This window comes from Nicotiana tomentosiformis, chromosome 4 (assembly GCF_000390325.3).
Source record: "Nicotiana tomentosiformis chromosome 4, ASM39032v3, whole genome shotgun sequence".
In the NCBI taxonomy this organism is placed as follows: domain Eukaryota; kingdom Viridiplantae; phylum Streptophyta; class Magnoliopsida; order Solanales; family Solanaceae; genus Nicotiana; species Nicotiana tomentosiformis.
The window spans coordinates 65,365,078-65,377,388 of NC_090815.1; the positions used below are offsets into that span (position 1 = coordinate 65,365,078).

A 12,311-nucleotide genomic window follows, 5' to 3' on the forward strand; every position below is an offset into this window, starting at 1 on the left:
TATTGTGGTCTTGTTCCCGTTCCGACTTCAAATCGACCTTCAAACCCTCAATTTATAGTTTTGAAAAATTTTCACAAAATTCCCCAATACCTCCAACTCAAAACATTAATTAAATAATAAAAACAATGATAGAATCATGAATAATAAGGAAATCCGAGTCAAAAATACTTACCCCGATACAATCCTCGAAAACCCCCTCCAAAATTTTCCAAAACCGAGCTCTCTAACTCAGTGTGATAAATGAGATAAAACCCTCGAAGAAGCAATTTCTGCACAGCGAATTCCGCTTCTGCGGCCCTCAGAGTCGCACCTGCGACGTTGCTTCTGCGGTTATATTTCCGCAACTGCGGATTCCACTTAGACACCCGACCAAGCGCATATGCGGCTAAACTGGTGCACCTGCGGGACCATTCTGCGATCCTACATTTGCTCATACGCGTCCGCACATGCGGATAACCTCCGCTTCTGCGACTCCAGACCGTCCTGGCCATTTCCGCTCCTGCGACCAAATCCCTCGCACCTGCGGGCTCGTAGATGCGGAAAGCTCCTCGGATATACGGTCTCTGCTAAGCCCAGCTACTCTTCGCTTCTACGATAGGTTTGTCGCTTCTGTGACTTCGCACATGCGGTCAAGACCTTGCAGGTGCGATCACATTAGAAGCCTTAAGCTTTAGCAACTCCTTATGTCCAACCTCCATCCGATTTCAATCTGAATTACACCCGAGGCCCCCACGGGACCCCATCCAAATATACCAACATGTCTTAAAATATTATATGAACTTAGTCGAAGCCTCAAATCACATCAAACAACATCGAAATCACGAATCGTACCCTAATTCAAACCTAATGAACTAAGGAACTTCCAACTTTTAAATCTAATACCGAATCATATCAAACGAACTCCGAATTAGCTTAAATTTTGCATGCAAGTCACAAATAACACAACGTACCTATACCAACTCCCGAAATCATAATCCGAACCCGATATCAATAAAGTCAACTCTCAGTCAAACCTATCAACCTTTCAAACCTTCATCTTTCCAACTTTTACCAATTCAAGCCAAAATGATCTACGAAGCTCCAAATAAATATCCGGGCATACGCCTAAGTCCAAAATCATCATACGAAGCTATCCGAATCATCAAAACTATATTACAAAGTCGTCTATATAAAAGACAAACTCTGATCAACTCTTCCAACTTATGCTTTTAACCTTGGGACCAAGTATCCTAATTTACTCCGAAACTCACCCGAAACTAGGCCAACCACCCCGGCAAGTCACATAACTACAATTGAACATAGAGAATGCAATAAATATAAGAACGGGGCTGAAATACTCAAAATAACCAGTTGGGTCGTTACATTTGCTTCTCTCTCTTTTTTCATTTTATTTCTCCTTTTTTCTTCAAGGAATTCATCAATAGATTTCAATCGTTTGACTAGGAGTTTTACCTTAGTAATTTTATTTCCTATTGCACAGTTGGTGTTAGAATTGAAATTATCAATCAATAAATTCTGAAGGTATTTGACTCTGCACATTGACAGCCATTAAGAAACTTAGAAGCTTTGAATTTGACTTGAGGTTTCTAAATATGTTATTTGTTTGAATTGGGTGTTGTTGAAAATGATTTGGGATATTCGTTGGAGTTTATATCTCAATTTTGAGGGTATTTGGTAAAGACTAGATTTGATTTTATCTGGATTTTCAGATTGAAACTCGAAAAAGAAGAAGAAGAAGAAGTTATATACAATATACATACAAAATCGTATTAAAGTTGTATGAAAATTGTATTTAAATTGTATTCTATTGTAATTATCCTTTTTTTGCTTCAATGTTAGTATGAAACTTGGAAACAAGTTGTATATTATATGAATCGTTGTATAAAATTTATATTTAAGTTACAAAGACTCTCTTTTTACATAAAATTATTGATATGTATAAAAAATATCTTAAAGTTATATAAAGATTGTATATCAGTTGCATTCTGTTGTAAATTATTTTATTTTTTTATGATTGTTACATGAAAGTTGTATTAAATTTGTCATACCAGGTTGTGCCATTGTCTTGATTATTCCCCAATTTTTCCATAGGTATTCAGAAATAAAAACTTCTCTCTTTTGGTGAAGTTTCCCCTGACTTAAAATATATACTCAAGGAGTGTATTTCACAGGCATATCTGGACTAGAGACGGGGCTTTTGTTTCCTCGGAATAAAATCAAAGTACATTAATGTCCACTCAAAAAGGAGCTTATGAAGAACTTTAATCTGGAGGGGGATCCTATGTTGATGTTCCTATGTGTTAAGACAAAATTTCAAAATTTAATATCAATTAACAAATTCAAATCAGTTGCGAAGAAGAGGGAGATGGGCGGTAGTAGAAGAACAAGAGAGGAGAGGAATGAAGAAAAAAAAGATATATGTAATTGAATCCCTTAATTGAAGGCACTAATTGTGGTTGGGAGACTTTTAAGGGAAAGTATACAATTTGTAAAGAGAATCTACTTAGCTCTAGTAAATAGGAAACTTTAGACAATCGGCGTCATAAGGTGGGCTAAAGTGCGTGTAGCTATTTCGGAAAAAATATTTTTAAAACTATTTAAATGTAAGGCTCACACGGCGGTATAAGGAAAGATTGTGATTGAAATTGATTCTTATTGTATACAAGCTGGTACCTCGGTTGTGATTCAGGTTATATACGAGGCGGTACCTCGGTTGTGATTCTTGTTATGCATCTCATGTTGAAAAGAGTTATTGGTGGAATAGTTCTTGTTGCCTTTGTTTTTCCTTGTCTTATCAGTTTTGTCCGTATTTGACTATTGTGGTTCTCTTTAATTGCTTCCTTTATGTTATCTCTATGCTTACAATTCTGTCATCAGTCTATGTTATTAACTTGTTTCGTATCATTTATTTCTCCGTTTCCCATTATTTCTCGTTATTATAGTTTCGTTCTGTTTATTATGTCCTAGTAGGTGTCTTGTCCTGGCCTCGTCACTACTATATCGAGGTTAGGCTTGATACTTACTGAGTACCGTTGTGGTGTACTCATACTACACTTCTGCACATCTTTTTGTGCAGATCTAGGTACGTCTGCTCGTGCTGGACGTTATTGATTGACTATTAGCTGCCTTCCGGAGACTTCAAGGTATACCTACTCGGCGTCCGCAGGCCTCAGAGTTACCTTCCATATCATTTCATCTTGTTGTTTTTTATTCAGACAATGTTATAGTAGACATTCTAGATTATTCTGTAGAGCTTATGACTCAGTTCCACCGGTTATGGGGGAGTTATGGTTTAGATCCTATTTTAGAAGTTTATATGAGTTTATCAGTCTTGCTTAGTATTTCTGTTGATTATTTCTGTTAAGTTATTATTAAAAGTTAGGCATACCTAGTCTTAGAGACTAGGTGCCATCACGACATCATATGGTGGAAAATTGAAGTCGTGACACGTGTCCATAATAGTGTTCACATACTCCTTCCGGTCCACTTTAATTAATTTTTGGCCTTCTTTTGTGGTCCACAATATTCGATTTATTCAGATATCAAGAAGGAATTAACTTCTTATTTTCAAAGTTATCCTTAGTAAAGAGTCTTGGAGTATTTGTTATGTTTTCAATGAATAAATCAAAGGGATAGTAAAAGTTAATATGGTTAATTTTATTATTAATTAATGTTAAAATATGAATTTCTTAATATGTATGAAAACAAGCAAAAAATCAATTAAAGTGATAAAAGTAGAAATAGAATTCCATATCCGTTGTGGTGCTTTGCTCCCTCCGGTTCGTTGATCTGTGGGCATACAAGTCTTTTCCGGAAATAAATGATAGCTACCTTTGTCCCTCACAACACCACCCTTGAAGCTGAACCAACTTCTTATGCTCGCCACTTCATGTGCCAAAGTCAAACGGTTGTTGTTTCTTCTCCGCTCTTTTTTTTCCTACATATGCGACGGCAACAGAGAAGAGGACTTGAAAATGAGTGAGATTCGATTATTTTTCCTTTGTAGTTTTTGTTTTGTCATTTTTTTTTTCCGTTGGAGGGAGTAGTAAATAACATTTGAAATGCATCTCACTTTGCAAACGTCTTTAAGTTCATATCGCTATTTTGTAAAAATTAACCTTAAAATTCTTTCTTTTGAAATTGTTGACCAAACTCTAATTTTAATCTTAAAGTCACTCACCACATTTCCCTCATTCTTCTTCTTAAGCTTTTTCTTTTGGGAGACATCAATATAGACAAATGGCATCCGTCCACACTCACCTCATAAAATAAACAAAAACTAAATAACCCATTATGTCGAGATAAAGTCCAAATTTTTATGGTGCAAACAGTGTGAAGGCAGTTTAGTCATTTCATAACCTTGTGACATGTGGATTTAAAAATATTTAAATTTAAGGTTGGTGTTAAGGAACAAAAAAAAAAAAAAAAGACCAATTGAATTGAATTTAGGAGGCTGTCACGTTGACACACCCACCCAACCTCTCAAGACACCTTTTTTTCAAAATGCATGAGTTGTGTGTACAGTGAAAGTCCAAACACATCAGAAAAAAGAGAATTAAAGCAAAGGCTGTTCCCTTCTCCATTCTTTTGCATTTTGCTTTTGACCCTTTCTCTATTTTCACTTCCTATTTCCTCTCTTCTTTGCTCTACAAATCTTGAGAATTTCTGGGGGTTTAGTTTAATTTTATTTGAATTTTTTCATATATTATTGGTGGGTTTTTGTGCTAGATCGATCTTGGCTTTGAATGCAATCATTTGAAGCTGTTAACTGCTTCTTTGTAGATCAATATCTAATGGGTTTCCATTAGATTTGCTAGCTTTTGCTTACTCCAGTTTCTTTCTGAGGAGTCAAAATTGAATATTTTGAGGAGTTTGCTGTGCAAAAATCGAATCTTTGAGGATAAATTCCTGAAACTTTGGGGGGCCAAAATTAAATTTATAGAATGGTATAAGAATTGGAAATGATGTTGATATTGGTGAGTGTGGTGTGATTGATGAGTGAGGAGCCACTATTTGTTGTTTGCTGCTGTCCCCTCCATTAGGTTTGGCAGATAAGCAAGGCCACTGACTGGGACCTCTTGAAGAAAGAGAAAAAAAGTTAGCTTTTTGATTCAATTATTAGAATCTTGATTGTGTTGTTAGAGCTTTACTTTGAAGGAAAAAAATGGCACAGAGAGTTAAGGGTGCGCCACCCCTTCAGTCTATCAAATCACTGCCAGTGGGATATGCATTTGATTTGAACAAGTCTGAGGCTGTGAATCATAGAATGGCATCAAATGCTGCTGTTTCCAAGAATGAAGAATTGTCGAGTGAGGCTAATGGTAATGCTGATGGATATATTGATGAATCCCCTTATGGTAGATTGAACTTTTCTGTAGAGGAAAGCCCGTCTAGCTGTGATGATGATCGGAGAACCAATGCATTCGCCTCGTCCAAGTGGAGTGACACCACGTCTTATGTGACAAAGAAGGTATTGAGATCAATTTTTAATGAGTTGTGCTTGGTTTGTTGGTATTATGCAACTTGTAGATTTGAAGTTTCCGTTAGTCTGATGATTGCTTGATTGAACTAGCCACAAGCCATATTTGTGATCATCATTAATGCCTTCAGCTTATAACATTATCTGCTTAATTTCATAAACCATTTGATGAGAGTTGTCAATTATGGTGTTTTTGCTCGGCTTGTACCACAGATGTGATTTGTGGGAATGGTTGAGAGCTTAGGACGCTGATTCTTATCCTACACTTTTTGAGTTATCAGTAGCTTCTTGGCTCATCATTTCTATGAGAAATGGATTTTAAACTCTGCAGGGAGGACAATTTTGGTATAATTTCTTTCTGGAAGATAAGCTACTTTTAAAATAAAAAACTAAAACCATTATCTTTATTTAGATGTAGAGTTTGGAAGTTCTGCCCTGTAAGATCTTGAAAGCAATTATGTAGAATGTCAAGATATTGATGGTGATACTTGAAAATAAGTAGAATTCTCTGTTTTTATATAAATAAATGTATACACACGCACACAACAAAAATTGTTACCTTCTCAATTTTTTTTTATAAGAATTCTGGTGGCTAATATCACTTTTGATTCATAAAAATATGAAAGCGGGTCACATTAAAATTTCAGTCTTTTTGTTAGGATTTTGTGATAATTAACTTGATGTAGGCCGTGAATCAGCACTAGATTATCTCTTTACTTGTGTTGTCACTCTTTTCCCCACTGTTGCATTTGTTCGGAGTTGAGTGCTGCGCTTTCGGTGGATCCTATTCCTAGCTGCTTTCCCGAAAGATGAAGAGACATCATTATACAATTTGAGGGTAGTTCACATTTAATCTGTTTGTTTATTTATTTATTTTTGCTTGTAAAATTTACTATAGCTGTTTGAACAAATCAATTTTCTCCCTTTTTGAACTAATCCAGAAGAATCTCCACTGTTGGGCAAACCTCTCCCACAATAGAGTTAATGTATATATCAAATTGTTATCTTACCTAAAGAAAACTTATGAAATTCTAGATCAAATGTTTCTTCTGCCTTTGATAGATACTCAAAGGTTATGATTCAGTTGTAAGTTCATCTTTTACCTATAGACTCATCATTTGATTGGAATACGCTAGTAATTTGTAAACTGACTGCATGACACGGGTAATAGTTCATCCGCTCAAAAGAAATGGTGGTTAAATGTTCTTTGAGGAATGTTGCCTTTTAAAATCTTATACAACAACGTGGTTGTACATTAGGAAAGAAACAATATACAATGTGGATAAGCAATGGAACAAATCCTTTTGTAATTAAGGGTATTGTTTCATATAATGGATGACTCACCACAAAAGGAATGAAAATTTAGAGGGTTGATAGCATTTTCTCCAAATGTGTTGCCTTATAGTTTGAAAAATTTCTCTGATCTGTAGCTTGGAAGAGAGAATCCTTGGAGCTTGTTGTTTTCTTTCAGTATCCGGAAAAAGAGAATGCTTTATGAATAATGAAATATATCCTTTTTGTGATTAAGGGTAGTGTTTCCTGCTATGAATGACTCACCATGAAATAGGATTTTACAAGAAGAGATGGTAACGTTTTCTCCAAGCGTGTTGCCAGTTAAAGGTTGAAAATTTCTCTGATCTGGTTGCTTGATATGGAGTACCCAGAGGTGCTTGATGTTAATCTTCATTATCTGGACAAAGAAGAATGCTTTATCTACAACTGTCCTTTCTGTTCCCAAGGCGCTGACCAACAGTTTGAGGTAGGGGAGAATCAATCTGATGATGCCAGGTTCAAATCACAGCTACAACACTTGGTGTGAGGCCATCTACTTTAGTTTTGGTGAGCAAGATTCTTAGCAACTTGTGCTTGTAGGCTGGATAGGTTGTCCGGTGGACTAGTTGAGGTGCATGCAAGTTGGCCCAGAAATTATCGACATCTGCAACCTTTTTTTTTGGTAACAATATATTCATCAGCACCAAGTTGGTACTGGTATCCAAAAAAAGAATGTACAAATTACAGAGGGCCTTGTATCTTACAAAGAATCTAAGAAATTTACAAGTGATTCTGCATCCTCTATATAGTTCTCTTTACACCAGAATTGAAAAGGCAAAAAATAATTCAGCTTAATTCTTTGTATGGAACTAATTTTATCCTCAAAATATCTACGATTCCTTTCTGTCCACACCGTCCACCATATACATGCTGGCACCATTCTCCACCATAGCTTCTGACTCTTCCTTGTTTCAATATAATTTCAGCACCACAAAAGGTCCTTGGTATTCTTTGGCATTACCCATTGTGTTCCTGCCAGGGAAAGGAATAACTGCAACAGAGTATCAGTTACCTTGCAATGTAGAAAGAGATAGCTGTTGGTTTCTTCTTCCTTCTGACACAAGAAACATCTGGAAGTCATAGGAATCCCCCTTCTCTGCAAAACTTCATGAGTGAGACAAGCTTTCCTGGCCACCAGCCAAGAAAAACATGTGACCTTAAAAGGGGCTTTAATCTTCCATATGTATTTCCATGGCCAACTAGATAATTGAGCACCTTCTAACAAAAAAGAATATGCAGAACTGACTGAAAACCTTCTAGCGTTGGCAAAGCATCTAAAATGTTGTTAATCAATATGATCCTGCCCCCCAAAGATAGATATTGAGCCTTCCATTTTGCTAGTCGCTTCTCACATTTATCAATCACACCATTCCATACTTCCATAGCTTTATTGTTTGCCCCCAGAGCCAAACCCAAATATACAGGAAGCTTCCCAATGTCACAACCCAACACCCCAGCAAGCACCTGATGATTATCAACCATATTGACATGAAATAGTAGACTCTTCCCCAGTTTACATGAAGTCTAGAGATGGCCTCAAAAACTGTAAGAATAAGTCTGATGACCCTTAACTGCTCCAACTTGGCATCACAAAAACTCAGGGTGTCATCAGCATAAAATAAGTGAGAAACCTCCATGCCCTCGTTCCTGCTATTCACCTGAAATCCTCTAATCCACCCATTAACACTAAAACTCAGGGTGTCATCAGCATAAAATAAGTGAGAAACCTCCATGCCCTCATTCCTGCTATTCACCTGAAATCCTCTTATCCACCCATTAACACTAGCCATCTTCAACATGCTATTTAAACCCTCCATTGCAATGATAAAGTGGAAAGGAGATAACGGGTCTCCTTGCCTTAAATCCCTTTGAGAAGGGAAAAACTCTCGGGAGTTCCATTGATAAGTACATAAAATTTAACAGTTCTGATACAAAAAGATATCCACTTTAGCCATTTTGTACCAAAACCCATATCCTTCAGAATTAGAATTAGAAAATTCCAGTTGACATGATCATATGCTTTTTCAATATCCAGCTTCCACAAACATCCCGGTGTCTTCCTTTTCATTCTAGTGTCTACTACTTCGACAAGAGTGGGTTGCTCTAGTGGTAAACACTCTCCACTTCCAACCAAGAGGTTGTGAGTTTGAGTCACCCCAAGAGCAAGGTGGAGAGTTCTTGGAGGGAAGGAGCCGATGGTCTATCGGAAACAGCCTCTCTACCCCAAGGTAGGGGTAAGGTCTGCGTACACACTACCCTCCCCAGACCCCACTAGTGGGATTATACTGGGTTGTTGTTGTTGTTGTCTACTACTTCATTTGCTATCAAGGCTGCGTCCATAATTTGCCTCCCTTTTATCAATGCCATTTGCTGATTATCAACTAATTTCTCCACCACTTGCTTCCGTATCTCTGTGAACACTTTAGAGATTATGTTATATACACTTCCAATCAGGCTAATTGGTCTGAAATCTCTCAGCTGTTTTGCTCTAGTCTTTTTGGGTATTAATGCCACAAAAGTTGCATTGAAGTTTTTTCCAAAATATTCATGTGAATGGAAATTTCCCAAAGCTTGCATAATGTCCTCTTTTAAAAACTCCCAGCAAGTTTTGAAAGAACCCATGGTATAGCCATCAGGTCCAGGTGCCTTGTTTATAGCACACAACTTAATACTATTCAACACTTCCAACTCTTCAAAGGGTCTTTCTAACCATATCTGCTCTTCCTCTTTTATAATGAGGCTGTTTTGTAGATGAAATCAGGTGTCCATCCTTCAGTTTCTGTATACACCTTTTTATAAAAAGGCAGGATTTCTTCTTTAATACCATTTGAATCACATATCACTTCCCCATTGCTCTCTAAGGTATCAATGCTATTGAATCTTCTATGGGAGTTTGCCATCTTGTGGAAATATTTCGTATTCCTATCTCCATGTTTCAACCATAGTACCCTAGACCTCTGCCTCCAAGCAATCTCCTCAAATTTAGCTATCTCTTCAAATTCCATAGCTAAATTTTCCTTTGTGAGCAATTCATAATCAGAGAGACTCCTTTGTTCTTGTATTATGTCAAAACAACTCACTTGGTTTAAAATATCAACCATCTTTTTCTCTAAACTACCATCGTTTGTTGAATTCCATTCCTTTAACTTGTCTTTGAGAAGCTTCAACTTAGTTGCAAAAACAAAGTCAGGTCTGCCTGTAGCTTCAAATGATTCCCACCAGCCCTTTACTCTATCTTTGAAATTCTCAGTTTCCAACCACCAATTCTCAAATTTGAAGTATGATTTCCTGACCTCCCAATCTCCACACAGAATTTGTATCGGACTGTGATCAGAAACATTCTGGGTAATAAAGATTGTTTGATGTTTGTGAAACTATCATCCTAATCAACAGAAAACAAGAATCTATCAATCCTTGAAGCCAATCTACAGTTATCTCAGCTCATGATCATTTATGAATTTAGAAAATTCAGCCATGTTTTCTTGCATGTGTATTACTGTGCCTCCTCTCATCTGAATATCTTGCAGTGTTGAAATCACCACACACCACCCAAGGATCATCACATAGACCTTTGTGACCAGCTAATTCCCACCATAACTCTCTCCTTTCTCTTCTGCAATTAGATGCATATACCCCTGTTAACAACCATGAATAATTTTGAGCTAAAATTGTCATCTTACAAGAAATTGACTGTTGCCCAATGCACACCAGCTCCCCCTCCATTCTTCTTTTATGACACATGATTAAGATGCCGCCTCTAGTTCCACTGGCCTCTTGATAAACATAATCTACCCATATGGCTCCCCATATTTGAGGTACCATACTACCCGCATCACGTTCTAATTTAGTTTCTTGTAGAACTATTACCTCGGCCTTCCACCTGTGTATCAAAGATTTGACAATTTTTCTGTACCCCATGTCATTAAGGCCCCTCGCGTTCCATGAAATTAGGTTTAACTTCATTGGACAGTTCTAAATAGGTTTTCCCCCCACTTCTTGGTTCACCCTCTTTGTATTTCATTCCCCATTTCAAACCCTTCAATTCCCTTTGACATTTTGATTTACTAGTTGAGGCCAAGTTGGGTTAGGTATTTATTACCTACTTTCCCTGCCTTCTCCTATCAATCTTCATGTAAAGTGATAGTGCATCCTATTCATAACCCTGGAAATCGACCCCAAACTTCTTACTAAGTTTCATAACATTCTGGTGAACTCACAAAGAGGCTTCTGAATCAGCTTGTTGAATTTGAACTTCTATAGGATCTGCTTCTTCAATCTGACATGGTATGGGCTGAGAGTAGATAGCGAGTTGATTTCCCCCTCCATCTGATTATTAAGACCACCTATCATTACAATCTATGTAGAAGATTTAATTGCATCTATTTCCTCCACATGCATGTGCACTAAATCAAGAGTAAGTGGTGTGGGATTAGTTTCACCTTGTTTCTTTATCTTCAGTAGTCACAGTTAAAGAGAGCTTCGCGTAAGAAGAGGCTTGCAATACGCAGGCCATCGGTCTAAAAACACCCCTTTCATAATCTCTTTTGGGATGATTGAATAGACATAAATCTTGACCTCTTTTTAAAGCTAGTTTGGACTGGTATGAAGGCCCAATAATATATGTTTTATCTAAACGGATTTCTTTCCCTTTATTATTTAGCCCAACTTCATTTTCTTGACCCGACTCCACCTCCATCAAATTTAATTCATTAGACCCACTCCCCCCTGACACGTCCTCCAGTTCCCTAGAATCCTCTACCCCACGTGTCCCCTTTTCAAAATTTGAGATCCCCCTAGATGTCCACGTGATGTAGGGTCTGTAACTAGTGGTGGCAAAATGGTTAAAAGAAAACAGTTATCCACCCATATTATTCATTAAAAAATGGGTTGGATAATGAACTATTTAAAAACGAGTCAAATATGGATAAGAACCATATTATCGACTTAGAAAATGGATAATCAATGGATAACTAATGAGATAAACTTTTACATTTGTAAAGCCTCAAATTGGGGGTTCCTCAAGTTTAGGAGACTAAGAATTCTCCCAAAAGTGATCATATTCAAGAAGCCATAATATGGATATCCATATTATCCGCTAATTAACCCTTTTTTATCCGTATTAAATATGGGTCGGGTCGGATAATTTATCCGTATTTTGCATTACCCATTTTAACCCGCCCATATCCGACGCGCCTTGCCCGTTTGCTATCCCCATATGTAACACATCAATGGCCCCCTCATCCCTATCTTTAAAAGATTGGTTAAACTTATTATCCACCGGTCCCTTGCTTTCTTCTTCTCCAACCAAAACTCCTGTCTTCACCATCACCGTCGCCAGAATCTCGCACGGGATATTATATAAATATCCATCACTTTCCACTTCTATTCTCTGGGGATCTCTTTCCCATCTCCCTTCACTTTGATTCGAGCCCAGTGCAAGTGATTTTTTAGGGTTGTTTCTTCCTCTGTTTCAATCCACCCTCCGCAATAATCTCCAATT

At 37.3% G+C, this 12,311-nt stretch overlaps 1 protein-coding gene across 1 annotated transcript in view; it reads left to right on the forward strand.

Moving 5' to 3' along the window:
* Nucleotides 1-4,479: 4,479 nt before the first annotated feature.
* The window catches only part of LOC104113987 (myosin-1-like), a 33,388-nt gene continuing 25,556 nt past the window's right edge, over nucleotides 4,480-12,311 (forward strand). The window contains exon 1 of the mRNA XM_009624325.4: nucleotides 4,480-5,470. Within this exon, the coding sequence (XP_009622620.1) occupies nucleotides 5,165-5,470 (306 nt within the window). The 5' untranslated portion in view covers nucleotides 4,480-5,164. The remainder of the gene's footprint in view (nucleotides 5,471-12,311) is intronic.